A 20,119-nucleotide genomic window follows, 5' to 3' on the forward strand; every position below is an offset into this window, starting at 1 on the left:
ATTTTTGTTGAAGAATGTTCTGCCTATGTTTTCCCCTAGGAGTTTTATGGTATCCAGTCCTATATTTAGGTCTTCAATCCATTTTATTTTTGTATATGATGTTAGACAATGTATATGATGTTCTAATTTCACTTTTTTACATGCCCAGTTTTCCCAGCACCATACTGTTTTGGTTGCTCTAGCTTTATAGTACAGTGCAAAGTCAGGGAGCATGCTTATAGCAAATATAATAAATACAAGTGGAATATAACCTTTAAAAATTGTGAACCACTATGTTGTACATCGGAGAAGGCAATGGCATCCCACTCCAGTACTCTTGCCTGGAAAATCCCAAGGATGGAAGAGCCTGGTAGGCTGCAGTCCATGGGGTCATGAAGAGTCAGACATGACTGAGCGACTTCACTTTCACTTTTCACTTTCATGCATTGGAGAAGGAAATGGCAACCCACTCCAGTGTTCTTGCCTGGAGAATCCCAGGGACGGTGGAGCCTGGTGGGCTGCCATCTGTGGGGTCGCACAGAGTCAGACACAACTGAAGCAATGTAGCAGCATGTTGTACATCTGTAACTTATATAATATTATACATCCCCTATAATTCAATTAAAAATTAATTACTTTGCAGTACTTGGAGAGATACCATTATCTCTACTCTTCCTAAGTATCAGACATTCCAGTGTCTTCCCAGGGCTTCATTTTATTGAACTATTAAATTTCACCTGAAAGCAGGCTAAGGACAAAGCTCATCTCTGCTCTTCTCATAATTGTGATATTCAGCCTTTTATTTGCACATCGAGAGTAGAACTCTGACCAATCACTTTAGAAGATGAAATCGTGGTTCAACCTGGTCACAACTGGACTATTTAGTTAAGATTTCCCAACCTTTAAACTAAACTATTCTGAGATTCTTTTTGATCCAGTTGAGGGATATGAAAGGAGAGGTTTCCCATACCTATTGATGTGTATTAGTTTGGCTTAGAAATATATGTTCCTAGAGAGAAAAAAGGAAATAATATGCTTTAAAAACAACATGCTTAACTTTGATGGTAATGCTATCCTGCTAAGTCACTTCAATCGTGTCCAACTCTGTGCAATCCCATAGACGGCAGCCCACCAGGCTCTGCCGTCCCTGGGATTCTCCAGGCAAGAACATTGGAGTGGGTTGCCACTTCCTTCTCCAATGCATAAAAGTGAAAGTGAAGTTGCTCAGTCGTGTCCAACTCTTCACGATCCCATGGACTGCAGCCCACCAGGCTCCTCCGTCCATGGGATTTTCCAGGCAAGAGTACTAGAGTGGGGTACCATTGCCTTCTCCTGGTAATGCTATAGAGGTATCAAAAAGAGGAGAGCTGAATTAATATGAATGTTGACTTAGCTGTCCTGGGAAACTTAGACTTCCCAGCTGGATTCATTCAGAAGAGAAGAATCAAAACGTGAACTGATGAGGAAACCCGTGAAAGCTGCACCTGGTAAGGCCTCCAGGAGGCAACATGGTGCGTCAGAAAGGTCCTAGGGCGGGGGGGACATATGTATACCTATGGCTGGCTCATGTTGATGTTTGGCAGAAACCAACACAATTCTGTAAAGCAATTATCCTTCAATTTAAAGTAAATAAATTTAATAAAAAATAAAATAAAAGGAAGATCTTGATGATGCAGGAGAGAGACCAAGATTAGAATGCCAATGCCCATACTTACTAGCTCTATGTCCTTGGGCAAGTTACTTAATTTCTGGGTTTCAGTTTCTCCTCTTTGGAATTAATGATACTTACCCTCGAGTAATTGTGAGAATGGGGTCGCATAATGAAAGTCAAGACTCTAACACTGTAGTGATGAAAAGCAGTCACTCAATACCTTTGCACTGGGGTGTTCTCCTCAGTTGTTTGTTGACAACTGTACAAAATAAAGGTTAAATAAAATAGCCCTGTTCACAGTCTACCCAGAAGTCTGCACAACAGGCCCAAGACCTGACCTACAGGGAAAGTCTGGCTGGCTAGAACACCCCACTGAGGTCCTCACCAGATGCTCCCCTTTAGCAATCCTACCCTCATACCCTCACTCAGGGGAAGGAATATTGACTATATATTCATGTTCACATCAAAGTGCAAAATCAGAACCGCTAAATGGGGTTGCAGAGAGGCATACATCAGAATTTAAGGACACTCTAACTGTAGTAAATGGTAGCCTCAGGAGATCATAATGCCCTTTCTTTGGAGTTCCCAGGCAAAGACTGCAAGCCCAGCAGTCAGGAGTGCTGTGAAAGGACACTTAAAATGAGATGAGGTTCAACTATTATCATCAGTAAGACAGCTTCCAACACTACGATTCTCTGAGGCCAACTGAATGGATATTCAGAGTCTATTACTTTCTAAGAATTCCTCCATCCAGTATAAATACTGACCAACTATAATGCTTAGAGAATACAGCTTGGATTATTATAGTTTCAGATAAACTGACATTTAAGCAAAAAAAAAGGCTTAATGAGGCTTCAATCCTCATTAAGGATATTTTTTAAATGTATCATTATATTTTCTTGACTTAAAAAGAGGAGCCTGAACAAACTGAATTTTTATGTATTTACAAAAAATCTTACATTGTCTTTATATTTTTATTCTCATTGTCTGAGAGGCCAGGACAGGCATTAGAAAGGAACTGAAAATCACATTAGGAACTACATTAAAAGGAAAACACATGTCTCCTGAATTATACGGGTGACAGAGACTTGGGGGTAAGAGGAATTTTATTGTATGTCAGTCAATATAGGCCTCAGCATTCTAAAGGGTAGCAAGTCTGGTGACTGATACTCACTTTTATCTTTACCTCCACAGACACAGGAATTCACCAGTATAGTCTTAAAAACAGTCATCTATGTGTTCCAGTTTTGCAAGTCAATGTAAAGTTTTGGTAACAGAGAAAAACTCCTAAGGAAGCAGACACTTTTACTAAATATACTTCCCAAGTGCTCTTCTGTTCTAGAAGCAATACAGGTGTGGCCTAGTATACTCATGTACGTAATATAGCAGCACTGACACTTTAATTGCCACTGTCTTTTGTCCCAGCCTGCCACAGAGTGTCACAGGGCGGTATGTCACTCTGGCCTAACGCCAGCATCAATCACATACACCAGCTCCCAAGGAGGGAATAGATTATGTCTAAATAAAGTTACCTCTGGCTTCTCTAAACTTTAAATCTTCCTAATGCTTGAAAATAAGTACCACAGTCCATTTTAGGAAAGTTAAAAATAATTTTCTAGCATGAGGCCTAAAATACAGTAAGAACTCAGTAAATTTTTTTAATTGCATTTATGACACAAAGAATATCAGGTTGGGATCCTGCTGACTGAACATTTTTAAATGGTAACTGCCTATATTTCAGACGCCACACTTCTCCCACTGCCACACCTCATTGACCCACACCCTTGAATTATTTACACGCTTCTCAGTAGAACATAAATTGCATTGAACACAGGATCTAAGACTTCTTCATTGTTGGATCTCTCGCCTCCCCTGCCTGCAAGCAGCATGGGGCTCATACACACCTGACACTCAGTACAAGAACACGAACAATAAACAACATCATAAACTCATGTCAAGAAGAGAGCCAGACATTCTCACTCCTTAAAAAAAAAAAAAAAAAAAGCAGGGGTGGAGGACTTTTTATTCAACTACCAGAGAAATAAGCAGATGTGTTTATGAAGTTATTTTGACTGACATTTATGCCATGTATCCAAAAAAAATCCATAATCACTATTCTTAGTCTCCCTGACAAGTTTCCAAAATATATGTGATGCTCAAATATCACGTATGTGCTCTACTCTTCCCTGGTGGCTCAGACAGTAAAAAGTTCTCCTGTAATACAGAAGACCTGTGTTTGATCCCTGGGTCAGGAAGATCCCCTGGAGAAGGGAATAGCTACCCACTCCAGTATTCTTGCCTGGAGAATTCCATGGACAGAGGAGCCTGGTGGGCCACAGTCCATGGGGTCTCAAAGAGTCGGACACAACTGAGTGCCTTTCACTTTCATCAGGTAAAACACTCCTAAATTCTAGCTATTGGCAGTCCTCTGTCCACGGGATTCTCCAGGCAAGAACAATGGAGTGGATTGCCGTGCCCTCTTCCAAGGGATCTTCCCAACCCAGGGATCAAACCAACATCTCCCACATTGCAGGTGGATTCTTTACCACCTGAGCTACTGGGGAACCTCCAGGATAGTACACCGGCTAAAATCAGACTCTAGAACCAGCTACCTGGATTGAAACCTGGCTCCAACATTCAGGAACTACATAAACTTGGGTAGGTTAATTATCTCATTTCTTCACCCATTAAATGGGAAACAATGTATTTCAAAACAGTTATTCTAAGGATCAAATAATACAAGGAAAGCACTTATGGTACTGTCTGGCTCAGAGTAAGTTCTTTATAAATGATTTATTGTTATCATTAGTACACAGTATTAAAGGCACTTAGAATTTAAGGAAAGACATCTTGAAAGTTTTTACATCAACATTGTTGTAGGTTACAAACGATGCCACCTGGTCACTTGAGTGTCTTTGCTCTTTAATTATGTTACCTTGCTTTTGGGCCTAGAGATTTTATTGCAAAACCAGTCTAAGTGAAAGTGAAAATCGCTCAGTTGTGTCCAACTCTTTGCGACCCCATGGACTATACAGTCCATGGAATTCTCCAAGCCAGAATACTGGAGTGAGTAGCCTTTCCCTTCTCCAGAGGATCTTCCCAACCCAGGGATTGAACCCAGGTCTCCCAAATTGCAGGCGGATTCTTGACCAGCTAAGCCACAAGGGAAGCCTCAAAACCAGTCTGCTGCTGCTGCTGCTGCTGCTAAGTTGCTTCAGTCATGTCTGACTCTGTGCAACCCCATAGACGGCAGCCCACCAGGCTCCCCCGTCCCTGGGATTCTCCAGGCAAGAACACAATACTGGAGTGGGTTGCCATTTCCTTCTCCAATGAGTGAAAGTGAAAAGTGAAAGCAAAGTCGCTCAATCGTGTCCAACTCTTAACAACCCCATGGACTGCATCCCACCAGGCTCCTCCATCCATGGGATTCTCCAGGCAAGAGTACTGGAGTGGGGTGCCATTGCCTTCTCCTAAAACAAGTCTAGGAAGCCCATAAAAAGGAATATTCATTTAAATTGACAAACTGTTTGCACTTCTCATCATTTAATTTTTTCAACATGTTACTTGGAAAGAATTCACTTCAGTGCAAACAAGCTAATCCTTCTCTGCTCTCATAAATTAATAAAGCCCTAGTATTAATTACTCAACAGCCTCTTGCTTTGCAAGATCACTACAAGGAAGAAACCAATCTTCCTAAGCAGAGTTTAAATAAGCAATTTTCATCTCAATCTTTCTATTCCTGCAATATCACAGCTTTTAAAATAATGCATGCAGTTATCTAAAATTTGGTTCAATCATTTTGTTTTAAAGGGTTTCCCAAATGTAATCCATCATTCACCAGCAAGTCCTGGCCTTTCAATGTATTTTGATTATTTGCAATATAAATAAGTTGTTTGGTGCATTCTATCCATTCCCACATGTATTGATATCAATTCCTTGAGTTGGGGGCTACAAATACACCCTAGAAGGGAAAAGAGTTTGTGGAAGAAAAAAATCATTTTTAGAAGGTTGTCAGTTTTCGAGGACTACAGTTTCTAATGGAGATGCACAAAGAGAGAAGTAAGGATGGAAGGAGAAAAATAAATAACAGCTACCGTGCACCAGCTGTCTGCTATGGCTCAGGCACTGGCTAGGTGCTTTAGGTCTCTTATCTTATTTTAACCCCACAAGGTAAGCATTATTCCCCAAGAAGTGGGGAGTAAAGGGAGAGTGTACACATATATTATCAGGGTAATAATTTTTTACTAAGCATGACAAGGAAATGACTAAAAGAAAATAGATTCAACTATAAATAGTTAATTCTGAGTGGTAGGAATATAGGAATTTATTGTATTTTTCCTTGTACTTTTTAAATTTTTTTATTCCTGAAGGAAGAAAGGAAAGAAGAAGGAACAAATGAAGCGGTTAAGTAAGTTTCCCAAGGTCATATGACTAATAAGTGGTGGAGCTGGGAGTTGAACCCAGGTCCACCTCCCTGAAAAGCTACACCAAGCCAATAAAATATAACCAGATAGTTCTGATCTAAGCAGGACCAAAAACACTCTGGAAGTTTTGAAAGGAGACTTGTTCACAGCCTCATTTATGTTACCAAGTGAATGAAACATCCACCATCTCCTTAAACTCCCCATGTATTATTTACCTACTAAAACAAACAAGGTACTGGTAGTGATAACAGAGAAGCAGCATCAACAAGGTCCACATAGCACTGCCAATTAAATAAAAAGATTCCATGATGCCAGAGAAAATGGGTGAAGCTCTTAGGGAAGGATTACTGAAGACCAGCTGTTTCCTCTAAGAGCCCCTGGCGACATGGGGCTTGGTGGAAACCTCACAAGACAATCATTTCTGCATCAACCACCCTTATAACTCATCCAGGAAAAATCTGGGCCCCCTTGAAGTTCCCGCAAGAAACTGCAGATACAATTTGTCTCTGAAAATAATCTGTCAAATGTGAAACAGGAAACAAGCTCAAGAGCGGAGAAAGCGACAAACCAAAGATCCTCTCCATAGAGAGAAAACATTCGATGATGAGGACTTTGGGTATAATTGTTCTTGAATAATTTCTGTGCCATTGTTGTGCTTCCTCTTGTGCAGGGACCAGCTGTCACAATCACTGTGTCCCAGAGTCAGGGTAACATTGGAGATGATTCAGACTAAATTGCCCAGACTTTTAAAAATGTGTTTGAAACTCTTGCACAATATCACACACAACAGAAAAAGCTCATTAACCACTTGCTGACGTTGAGGCTTTGATGCAGTGACTCAATGCTTCAGATGCCTCCTTGCTGGATGTCCAACACTTCCATTACAAAATTTGGTGTACAACCGGTCAGAATGGCTGTCATCAAAAAGAACACGAAGAACAAATGCCGGCGAAGACGTAAAGAAAAGGGAACCCTCGTACACTGTTGGTGGAAATGTAAATTGGTGCAGCTGCTAGGGAGGATTCGTATGACCCAGCAACTTCTGGGTATATATCTGAAGAAAAACAAAAAACACTAATTCAAAAAGATACATGCACCCCAATGGAAGCAACCTAAGTGTACATCACTTAGGTACACTTGGTACCTAAGATGAATGGGTAAAAAGGATGTGTGCATGTGTGTATACACACACACACACACACACACACAATGGAATGATACTTGGCCATTAAGAAAGAATGTAATAATGTCTTGGAGCAACATGCATGAACCTAAAAGGCACTGTGCTCTGTGAAATACTGTATGATATCACCTGCAGTTAGTTAGTGTTAGTCACTCAGTCATGTCAGACTCTTTGCAACCTCGTGGACTGTATAGCCCACCAGGCTCCTCTGTTCATGGAATTCTCCAGGCAAGAATACTGTAGTGGGTTGTCATTCCCTTCTCCCAGGGATCTCCCCAGCCCAGGGATCAAAGCCTGCTCTTCAGCATTTTCTTACCATCTGAGCCACCAGGGAAACCCATCACTTATATGTGGAACTTAAAAAACACAATGAACTGGTGAATAAAATAAAAAAGAAGCAGGCTCACAAATACAGAGAACAAACCAGTGGTTACCACTGGGAAGGAGGAAGGGCAATATAAAAGGGGAGAGGAAAAGAGAAAAAAGGGTTATTATGAGATTATATGAAATCATGTGTGTGCACATTTTAAAAACTGTAAAGCACCATAGAATTTAAAGAATCTTTCATTCAATAAAAAAGTTTTAAAAATCAAAACAAAATTTACTGTATGACTTGATTCAAAATGAACTTTAGCCAAACAGAAGTGTTTAGAATGCCTCCACCATCCCACCTGAGCTCATTCTAGATGAGCTGGGAAGGGTACGTAGAAGGGTAGCACGGGCAGCAAAGTTAACTACAGCTGACTCTCCTGTGAGGAAAAATTTAGGCAAGCCCAGTGGCGCAGGTTTCGGAGAAGGCGATGGCACCCCACTCCAGTTGCCTGGAAAATCCCATGGAAGGAGGAGCCTGGTAGGCTGCAGTCCATGGGGTCGCTAAGAGTCAGATTTGACTGAGCGACTTCACTTTCACTTTTCACTTTCATGCTTTGGAGAAGGAAATGGCAACCCACTCCAGTGTTCTTGCCTGGAGAATCCCAGGGACGGGGGAGCCTGGTGGGCTGCCGTCTGTGGGGTCGCACAGAGTCGGACACGACTGAAGCGACTTAGCAGCAGTAGCAGCGGTGGTGGTGGTGCGGGTTTACCGTCTAACTCCTGATCCTCTGGCTTTCTGACCGCAAGGGCAGTTGAGCCCTAAAATAGATTGTGCTTGGGCTGTCACTTTAGTCCTGTTGTACTCTTTGCGACCCAGATGGACTATAGCCCACCAAGCCCCTCTGTCCATGGGATTCTCCAAGCCAGAATACTGGAGTGGGTCACCATTCCCTTCTCCAGGGGATCTTCCCAACCCAGGGATCAAACCTGAATCTCTTACATCTCCTGCTTACCACTAGCACCACCTGGGAAGCCTAAAATAGATTATTGTGAAAGTGTTAGTCCCTCAGGTATGTCCAGACTCTGTTCAACCCCATGGACTACAGCCCGTCAGGTTCCTCTGTCCATGGGATTCTCCAGGCAAGAATACGGGAATGGGTTGCCATTTCCTTCTCCAGAGGATCTTCCAGACTCTGGGATCGAACCTGAGTCTCCTGCATTGCAGGCACATTCTTTACCATCTGAGCCACCAGATTACTAGAGCCTAAAGGAAAAGACTACCAGGGAGAAATTCCCAGAGGAAAATGGCCCAAGAACATTTAAAAGCAAGGATGTCCAAGATTCAGTTCACCAGTCAACCACCTCTTGTACTTCCATGCTGCAGCTTTCCTCCATGTCATCCTAAAACCTTCAGTCAAGGACATTACTCACAGCCAGCCTCCTGCCAGCGGTACTTTGGGGACTAAAAGAGGAGGAACAGGCACAGAGTGAAGAGAAAAGACGGTGCTACAGGGACAGACAGCACGTGACCTTGGAGAAGCAGGATACCAGGCAGAAAAGATGTGAAACAAACCCCCCTCCCACCAGATTCCCTAACAACGGCTGTTGAGAGTGGGGGCTGTATTTTGCAATAGGTCATCTCTAGCTCAGGAGATCACTTTTGATGTCTCCGAAGCCTTGCAATCGTGGGAGATGGGGGAAAGGAAGCAGCAGGGGTCAAGGGGAAGGAAGGGGTTGCTTCACGCTGAACAGGGCATGGGAAGGCTGCTGCCAGTGGAGCTTCCTTTCTCCAGTGGGAATAGCTGGCAAAGCAGAAGAGAAAATGCTGGTGCGGAGGAGACAATAGATGAGGGAAGGGAAAACATTCTGTCAAAAGATCCCAAACTCCACGAGGTAGAGAAACAGGTCTTCCACAACTGGGCCTGTAGCATGACTGATCTGAAAAAACAGACAAGAGGGTGAGTGTGAATCACAGATGCAGAGGGAAACCACAGAAGCAGTTCTATGGTTTCATTTGCATAGAGTGACAATTTTACCTCTTCCTGTCCAATTTGGATACCTTTTGTTTCTTCTTCTTGTCTGATTGCTGTGCCTAGGACTCCCAATACTATGGTGAAGAGATGTGGTAAGAGTGAACATCCTTGTCTTGTACCAGATTTTAGTGGGAAGGCTTTCAGCTTTTCACCCTTGAGTATTACACTGGCTGTGGGTTTGTCATAAAAGAAGCAGTTCTAAGTGAGGAAAACAAGTTACAAGACCTAAACTGGGGAGACTGAAACAGGGAAGAAAGCAGATGGATGGAGAAAAATGACTCAGGATGGAGGTAGGAAGAATTCAGAGTATGAAAGCTGTGTTTATGTGATGCTGTGTGAACAACACAAGGACAGGCTTGTCATGCTTAAAAAGTTAGAGCTGCCCCATGTTCATGTCAGCCTTATTCACAATAGCCAAGGGATGGAAGCAATCCAAGTGTAGATCAATGAATGAATAAACAAAATGTGTTACCTACACACAGTGGAATATTTTTCAGCATTAACAGTGAAGGCAATTCTGACACATGCTGCTACTACACGGATGAACCTTGAGGACATTCTGCTAAATGAAATAAGCCCATCGTAAAAGGACCCATACTCAGTGGAGGTTGCCAGGGACTGAGGAGAGGACTGGGGAGTTTTGCTTAATGGGTGCAGAGCTTCAGTTCTGCAAGATGAAGAGTTCTGGAGATGGATGGTGGTGATGGCTGCACAGCAACTATGGCTCTACGGAATACTAATGAACCACATACTTAAAATGGAAAAGTCTAGGGGCTTCCCTGGTGACTCAGTGGTAAAGAATCCACCTGCCAACGCAGGAAACATGGATTCAATCCCTGGCCTGGGAAGATCCCACATGCCACAGTGCAACTAAGCCAGTGGGCCACAACTACTGAGCCTGAGCTCTAGGGCCCGGAGCCACAACTCCTGAAGCCCTGGAGCACGTGCTCTGCCACAGAAGCCACTGCAATGAGAAGCCTGTGCACTGCAACTAGAGAGTTGCTCCTGCTTGCCACAATCAGAGAAAAGCCTGCACAGCAACAAAGACCCAGCGCAGTGAAAAATAAATACATAAAATTATTTTTTAAAAGATGGCGCAGTTTAGGTTACATTTTACCACAGTTTAAAAAAATGAGAGATATTCTTTAAAAAAAGAAGCCAGAGAGCTGCAGATCAGTGATTGATGATGCACATTTTTGAATATGCCTCTCTTACAACAGCATCTTCCAAGACACTGTTATTTTTTCAGCAGAGGTTTTTGAGCAACTACCCCATGCAAGCAGAGTACTAGACACCGGGAACGTCAAATAAGTAAGGCATAGTCCAGCGGGAGATACAGACCACGGGACAGAAGCATGACAACTCCATGTGGCCAGGACGAGCCTGAACAGAGAAGCCCCAGATTCAGACTCTGTGGTCAAAGGTACTTTCCAGAAGACATGATGCCTCAGCTGGATCCTAAAAGTAGAAGTTACCATAGAGAGGTAATGGAGAGGAGAGTACCAAAGCGAATAGCACGTGCCAAGAGCATGTGGTGAATTTTTACAACCAGCTGTAATTCATCCTGCCTGGAGCGCAGAGTGGGAAAGAACAATTTGAAGAGAGGAGGATGGAGCATCAAACAGCAACCACACTTCAACAATGGAGCATCAAACAGCAACCACATGTCAACAATGAAAATGATCTTTCTGGGTGGTGACAACCCAGTTAGGAAAGGATGTGTTAGCTTCTGGCGCATGATTGATTTTGTGGGAAGAATGTCATTAATGGCATATGAGGACAAGCACAGAATAGTTGAGAGGCAAGGAAGCACCAACTATCCAAGTGGCCATAAGACCTTTGAGGGGGAGTGATAAAATATGCATAAAATTTACCCTCTTAACCATTTTCCATGTACAGTTCAATAATGTTAAGTACATTTGCGCTGTTGTGCAATGCATCTCCAGAACTCTTCATCTTTCCAAACTGAAACTCTACTTATTAAACAACTCCCATCCTCCCTCCTCCCAGCCCCTAGTGACAACCATTCTACTTTGTGTCTCTGTGAATTTCATGATTCTAGATGCCTCATATAAGTGGTACCTATTTGTTTTTTTGTGACTATTATTTCACTTAGCATAATGTCCTCAAGGATCAGCCATGTTTTAGCATATGTGAGACTTGTTTTCCTTTTAAACGGTAAATAAGATTCCACCATATGTATGTATCAGAGGAGGGCATGGCAACCCACCCCAGTATTCTTGCCCAGAGAATCCCCACAGACAGAGGAATCTGGTGGGCTACAGTCCATGGGGTTGCACAGAGTCAGACACGATCCCCACGGACAGAGGAACCTGGTGGGCTACAGTCCATGGGGTCGCACAGAGTCGGACACGACTGAGCAACTAAGCACACATATGTATATACCACATTTCATGTATCCGTTCATCCGTCGATGGACACTTGGGTCACTTCCACATCTTGTGGAATATTTTCACATACTGTGAAAAGCGTTGCTATAAACATGGGTGTACAGATATCTTTTCTAGACCCTGCTTTCAATTCTTTGGGGTATACAGTTGACTCTTGAACAACATGGGTTTGAACTGTGCTTGTCCATTTATATGCAGATTTTTTACACCATCTGCAGCTGGTTGACTCCACAGATATGCACTACAGATACAGAGAGACTCAAGCATCCAAGGATTTTGGAAGTGATCCTGTAGACACCGAGGGACAATTGTATACCCAGAATTGTGAGATCATACGGTACTTCTATTTTTAGTTTTGGGGGGAACTGTCATACCATTTTTCATAGCAGCAGCACCATTTTACTGTCCCTCTAAAAGGGTTTCCGTTTTTCACACATTCTCACCAACAATCATTTTCTGTTTTCTTTTTTAACAGCAGCCTTCCTAATAGATGTGAGGTAGTTGCAACCATCTTATTAGCCATTTTCAGCCTCCGATTTCCTCACCTGTAAAATAAGCATGCTGGACTAGCTGGTCCCCAAGGATCTCAAATTTCATTATTCTATAAATTGACAGGAGCATTGGATTGATTAACAGGGAAATCCCAGTCAGGTCATTTACTCATTCTGAGACTCCCATTCCCTAACTATAGTTACAGCACTGATACCAATTCTGGATATAGTTTCAAGTAAAACACAGACTGAAATTCAAGTGCAAGGAGTATTAACTTAATGGGAAAGTTTAAGAAAGTATGGTCCCAGCCATCCATGGAGAGGACATTGATACCACTGGATGCTGAAGGTGACTGGTCCACACAGGTGGAGTGAATCTCACAAACCACTGGCCTTCCCAGGTGCCCGTGTGTGTGCTACTGCTGCTGACTCTTCGTTGTCATGTCTGGCTCTTTGCAACCCTGTGGACTATATAGCACACTAGGGCTTGCCAGGTAGCACTAGTGGTAAGGAACCCACCTGCCACTGCAGGAGACAGAAGAGTCGTGGGTTTGATCCCTGGGTCAAGAAGATCCCCTGGTGTACGAAATGGGCAACCAGCTCCAGTGTTCTTGCCTGGGAAATCCCATGGACAGAAGAGCCTGGCGAGCTACAGTCCATGAGGTCACAAAGAGTGGGCCATGACTGAGCACAGCATGACAATGACAATAACGGAGACACCTTCCACTCACTGTTCAACTTTCACTCAAATAAAGGGATAAACATCGCAACTAAATTTTTTAACAATCGGTTTGGGAAATTTGTTGTTTTTCTGACATGGGGTGAATTGTTTCTGCTCACAAATACAAAGGCTAAAACTTTGAAAGAGGACATGTTGTTTTCCTCAATGAGATACTATGAAGAGTCACCAGTAAGTCCCCTAGAAGAATACTGTTTCTTCAAATAGATGAACAAAGGCAAGCAGGATGATGTGCAGAAAAACCAACAGCATCAGACACAGAATCCAGGACTCCTGAACTCACAGCCCAATACTATTTGCCAATTTAGCACCTGCTCTACAAAGGAGAAATAATATCACATCTTTCCAAGAATAACAACAACAAATCTATTCATATGGATGTGGCTCTCAATGCAGGAATCAAACTTGAAAAGCTTCCTTGATGACCTATTAAGAATCATCACCTAACACCTGAGAACCACACCTTCTCATTACATGAATAGAGAGCTGAATCTTACACCTGAGGACCACAATCTTCTCACACTATACGAGCAGAGAGTCGAATCCCTAATACCTCTTATGGGTCATCCTGGGAGAAATAGGGCAGAAAAAGTTCAGAGAGGGCCACCAACGTGGGCTAAAAGAATCTTCCCAGAAAGAATCCAAGATGTATAGAGAAAACAAGGAAATGATTTCTCTGTCCCTTCTCCACTGGTTTGAATTATATTACATAACTGATGCCAGAAACTGTGATCTGACAAGTCAGAAAACCGCTGAATGTCAGAGGCAGCAGACCCAGTTAGGAAGAAGAGTGCAGGTCCCAGGTCAGGGAAAGGAGCAGGCCTGCCCTCTGCTGTCCACCCTGGGTAGTGTCAGTAAGGTGTGAGGCGATCTCCACCTTGAGCTGGAAGAACTAGACACACACAAAAAACAAGGAGCCCAGCTATAGCAACTTCCATACAGCACAGAAAGCTTCTGGGAGAGATCGCAGGCCAAAGAGTAAATTTTGATGTTGCCTTAGTGACCACATCCCAGAACACTTCTTTCTGCAAATGGTGTAAGATACTGTATAAGACAAAAAAGAGCTCTAAAAGACCAGGCACGGGCCAACGATGTGCATTCGTTAGAGACAATTCTCTTCCAACATAACATTAAAACATGTTTCTATACAGAGTCCATTGCAAATACCAACTTGTTCATGCCCTCCCCAGAAAAAAAAAAAAAAAAAAACGCTAGACTATTGCTCAATGACATCAAAAGTAAAATCCTGACGAAAATTCCAAGAAGTAGGTAGGAAAATAAAGGTCCTGCAGTTTGGGGAGGGAGTTAATCAGATCCATATTTAGAATTGAGAGTAGAGAGGTAAAATTTTACAATGATGTGAAAGAGATACTCTATAAAGAAAACATAGCTGAATAATTTGTCTTGGCTATTCTCCTGTTGCTTTTTTGTTGTTTAATCACTAAGTTGTAGCCCGCCAGATTCCTCTGTCCATGGGATTTCCCAGGCAAGAATGCTGGAGTGGGTTGCTATTTATTTCTCCAGGGGACCATCCAGATTCAGGGATTGAACCCGGGTCTCCTGTATTGCAGGCAGACTCTTTACTATTTGAGATATATAAACTTATAAATATATAAATTTATAAACAGTATAAATTCTCAACCTATTTTTCAGACTTTCTAACTAGAATGACGTCATCTAATTTTCTCCATTCACTTCACCCTCACATAGAGATAATATTGCATTATCATTATCAGCACTGTATACTAACAAAATAAATGTTTACTTATCCAATAGCTATTGTCAAATAGCCATGCCCTCAAACAGCTTTCAATCCAGCTGAGAAGGCAGTTCACGGACATTAGTGTTCTATGTTAACAGGCAGTTACACTAGCCCAATTTTATACCCAGAAATACTAGGATTACCAGAAGTACATCCTAAGTACTGATGTCCTCACAGCCTCTACAATTATCTCTGCCTGGGATGTTTCCCCAGCCCACCTACCCCTAGCCACGTAGCACATTCCTATCATTTCTATTCCTAGTTCTTCTTCGCAAGGCTTCAAGGGGGACATAGGTGATTCTCACCTTGGACCCTACTGGCCTTGTACACACAGGCAGTTGCCTACTTTCAGATAAAATGTGTATCCCCAAAACGTTTAACCATCAGCTTTTCAACGGAAACACACAAAAGAGGAGCAATCTCCTTCCATGCTATTGGACAAGAGTAAGCCATCCTTTCCCAAAGAGCTGAAAAGTCTAAATCCCAAATTATGATAACCAGTATCTCCTCCTCAAACAATCCCATCTTATCAAATTTTTAAAATGTGAAGAACCCCAACAGCCTTCACAGTTGCCTTCAAAAGGCAAGTACCCACATGTTGATGGAAAAGGCAGCCTCTAAATCTCCTCCCAGCAGGAATAATGGCATTCATAGAAAACGGTATGTCCAGACCCTGTTCAATAAGCATTTTGTATAATTTAACTCACTTAATTCTCATAACCATCCTATGAAGTAGGTATTATCATCATGTCCCGCCCCCGTTTTTTTCCCACCCCCCCACCCCCAATGATGAGAAAAATGAAGCACAGGGATGTCAAAGGACTTACATGAAACTGCACCTCGTGTAATTACATGGCTGAACTAGGATTCAAGTAACGACCAACAATACAGAGAACATAGATTTAACACGGTTCTTAGGAAAACTAAAAAGAGAAAGAGAACTCCCTCTGCTGATGAATGTAGTTTTCTTTTGTCATAAATGATCACTAGGACACCACCAACCAGGGGAGCCTTGACTGAGTTACCGATCAACACAGTTTCCATAATGTTTTGTGTTTTTTTAATTGAAGTATAATCGATTTACAATATTGGGTTAGATTTAAGTGTACAGCATAGTGATTCAGTTTTTGTGTTGTTGTTGTTCTGTTCTTTGTTTTTAGATTATATTCAGCAACACTTTTAACTCTTCCACACCTCATTTTGCTCAACCCTAAGGTCGGGAGTAAACAGAAATCACGTTTAAGTTCTCTTCTAGCTCTAAATTATTACGAATTTGAGACTGATTTTTTTCCTCTAAAAACCAGTTCTCTTTGTGATGAGGTCACAAGAAACATCTACTGTTTTTTCTTTCAAAGTCACAAGAATCTCCCCAGAAGTGAGAGGTTCTAAAGCTATACAGTACTTTCAAACATTTTACAAATTTCCAATATGGATAAGAATAAATAAATTATGACAATATGAAAAAATAATTCAGCAGCAAGACACTAAGAGCTTAAAGAATATGAGAGGAAACTGTTGTTAAAATGTATTGTAAGCAATGATAAGCTACTTTCTTTATTCTAGTCATAGTCTTACTAAGTAACTTTAGGGCAGACCAAGCTGCTAATCATATATCAAGACATTACCTAAATCTGTTATCAGATTTATGCCAAAATTCACAATTCTGCAACCATGTTCCAAAGTTAAGGCACATCTACCTTAATCTAAATGCTAAGTTAAGTCAATTAAACTTCAGTAAAGTTGAAAAAATGCTCATTTCTTTCCACCTAGAAAAACAAACAAGCTTAGGAAAAAGGAGCACACACATCTGGATTAAGGAAGATTCAAAAAAAATTCCAACTAATTTTCAGTTCAGTCTCTCAGTCATGTCCAACTCGTTGTGACCCCATAGACTGCAGCATGTCAGGCTTCCCCGTCCATCATCAACTCCCGGAACTTGCTCAAACTCATGTCCATAGAGTCGGTGATGCCATCCAACCATCTCATCTGTTGTCCCCTTCTCCTCTGGCCTTCAATCTTTCCCAGCATCAGGGTCTTTTCCAATGAGTCAGTTCTTCACATCAACTGGCCAAAGTGTTGGAGTTTCAGCATCAGTCCTTCCAATGAATTTTGGTCCCAACTAATTTTGGTCCCCATCAAAATCACACTAAAAATACAGTTAAGAGATCTTTGTTTATCATAACCAACAAGGATCAAGAAGTAAAAAAACAAACAAACAACAACAACAAAAAAAACAGCATAGACAAGAGCAATAGAGTTATTGAAATATATTGTATAGAAAAAACATACAGACAAGTAGAAATTGACTTAGCAGATCCTAGAAAGCCGGATCCCAAAATGACATGGGAAAGCTGAAATCCAAACTCTATTATACCACATACTCCACGAAAGAGGTAGCCAGGCTTAATAAGGAGAGTTGGGAGAAAGCTGTTGAAAAACATTTGGATCCCTAGATTCTCTCCTCTACTTCATGAGGCTGGTCAATTACTCCTCTGTGTGGAGTAACTTCAGTCATGGTTAACTCTTTGTGACCCCATGGACTGTAGCCTTCCAGGCTCCTCTCTCCATGGTATTCTCCAGGCAAGAATACTGGGGTGGGTTACCATGCTCTCCTCCAGGGGATCTTCCCAACCCAGGGACCAAACCCCTGTCTCTTAGGTCTCCTGCATTGGCAGGCAGGTTCTTTACCACTAGCACCACCTGGAAAGCCCCACTTGCTTCTCTACCATCCCTGCAAAAGAGACTGAAGTTTTGGTTCCTGAAAAGGGTTAAAACAGAGTTGCTGGACAACCAGCTAAGAGTGAGAACTCGACCTGAAACCGAGGGATTCTTTGACCATATGCACCCTGAGTGCTGAATGCAGAGACCCAGCTCTTATCCCCACAAAACTTCCACCCAGGCAAGAAGTTAGGAGACTCTTCCCTGAGGCCTCTCACCAGCTCCACAAGAAAAACCTAAAGACACTGACTTAGGCTGGGGGGTGGGGGTTGGGGGTAGGGAATAAGAAAGGTCCCATCCAGATAACCCTTCAGTAAAGCTCCAAGCCCATAAGCCCTAGTGGTGAGCTCAGACAGAGTTCAAGTCATTCTTTTAGATCCTCACATTTAAGAGCAGACAGCCAAGGACTACCAAATATTCAGGGAACTCGAACCAGAACAGCAGTTTTGAAAATTTTTTTCCTTCCTGTACAGCCTATTTTCTCCAAATAGCTGTTTTTTGTGTGTCTGTTTTAAGTCTCCATAATTAATATCCCTAGAGCAATAAGAAAATATATTGCATCTATGAGATAAGAACAGAATACTGTATATATACATGAAACATTCAAATAACAATGCCCCAAACAAGTCCCCATAACAGGATTGGGAAATAAAGTTGAGATAATCTCTGAGAAAGGCAAGCAAAGTAACAGATACAGGAAACAAAACGAGAATGACAGCGCGCCCAGGACGCCGGAGCACCTCCTCATGGTGGCCGCGCCTCCATGGCGGCCGCACCACTGTGTGGTGTTTAGCGGGAAGGCGTGTGGGAAAGGGCGACAGAGGCCTGGGGGGGCGACAGAGGCCTGGGGGGCGACAGGGCGACCGCTGTGGGCCGCACTCTCCAGCGGCATCAGCGACCCAGAGTGTCCCGTCAGTGTTGGCCTGAGGAAGAGGCGGTGGCGGCGGTTGGCGACGACCCAGCGTGTTTGAACCAGGACCGGGCCGAGGAGCGCTCTCCGTCCACAGAAATGAGTCGTCAGACAGCAACAGCGTTACCTACTGGAACCTCCCAGACTGGCACAACTTCGTGCAACAGTGAATGGGCGAGTCTCTTTCAGTGTCCGATCTGCTTTGACTATGTGTTACCACCCATTCTTCAGTGTCACAGTGGCCATCTTGTTTGGAGCAACTGTCGCCCAAAGATCTCCCGTTGTCCAACTTGCCGCGACCCATTGAGATCCATTCGCAACTTGGCTATGGAGAAAGTGGCCGATTCAGTCCTTTTCCCTTGTAAATATGCATCTTCTGGATGTGAAATAACTTTGACACACACAGAAAAAGCAGACCACGAAGAGTTCTGTGAGTTTAGGCCTTACTCCTGTCCGTGCCCTGGTGCTTCCTGTAAATGGCAAGGCTCTCTGGATGCTGTAATACCGCATCTGATGCATCAGCATGAATCCATCACAATCCTGCAGGGAGAGGACATAGTTTTCCTTGCAACAGGCATTAATCTTCCTGGTGCTGTTGACTGGGTGATGATGCAGTCCTGTTTTGGTTTTCACTTCATATTAGTCTTGGAGAAACAGGAAAAATATGTTGGTCACCAGCAATTCTTTGCGATTGTACAGCTGATAGGAACACGCAAACAGGCTGAAGACTTTGCTTATCGACTTGAGCTAAACGGTCCGAGGTGGCGGCTGACTTGGGAAGCCACGCCTCGATCTATTCACGAGGGAATTGCAACAGCCATTACGAATAGCGACTGCCTAGTCTTTGACACCAGAGTTGCACAGTTTTTTGCAGAAAATGGCAATTTAGGCATCAATGTAACTATTTCCATGTGTTGAAATGGCAATCAAACATTTTCTGGCCAGTGTTTAAAACCATCACATTCGATTTCAGAGAATAAGGCACCTATCTGCCTACCAATCAGAAATTTTTGGTAGGTGGAAGCTAGACACATGATGGTAAATAAAAGGAAAGGCCATTAAATAAATGTAATAACATGCAATATATTTAATGTCATAAATGTAATAACACTAATATATTTAAAAATAAGTCAACAGTAAGCCACTGGGGGGGGGGGAAATATATATATATATACATATACACACACACACCCAAGATGGGCATCTTTTATATTAAGAAAGGAAGCACTGTAAAATAATTCTGAATTTGTGTTTGTTGTAGATTGAGTATATTGTTGAAAAATACTGGGTTCTTGTTTTTTGTGTGCGTGTGTGTGTGTGTGTGTGTGCATGTTTGCATTTTTTTTCCTTTTAACTGAAAAGCCATGTTGAGTGGTCTTAGACCACTGCTTTTCCCCTATGTGAGTCAATAAATAGTCCTGCTGCTGTGTGTATATTTTTGTGTGTGTGTATTTGCTAATTTTTATTAATTCTAGTTTTTCATTAAATAAATTTGACTTTCTTTTC

General features: G+C 42.4%; 2 protein-coding genes across 5 annotated transcripts in view; one reads left to right on the forward strand and one right to left on the reverse strand.

The window, feature by feature from the left end:
- TBC1D30 (TBC1 domain family member 30) overlaps positions 1 to 20,119 on the reverse strand; it is a 104,452-nt gene that overhangs the window by 49,541 nt on the left and 34,792 nt on the right. The window lies entirely within an intron of this gene.
- LOC133247603 (E3 ubiquitin-protein ligase SIAH1-like) lies at positions 18,405 to 19,754 on the forward strand. Its single transcript, XM_061416603.1, has one exon. The coding sequence runs from the start codon at positions 18,713 to 18,715 to the stop codon at positions 19,529 to 19,531; it is 819 nt and encodes a 272-aa protein (XP_061272587.1). The 5' UTR covers positions 18,405 to 18,712; the 3' UTR covers positions 19,532 to 19,754.

This window comes from Bos javanicus, chromosome 5 (genome assembly GCF_032452875.1).
Source record: "Bos javanicus breed banteng chromosome 5, ARS-OSU_banteng_1.0, whole genome shotgun sequence".
Lineage (NCBI taxonomy): Eukaryota > Metazoa > Chordata > Mammalia > Artiodactyla > Bovidae > Bos > Bos javanicus.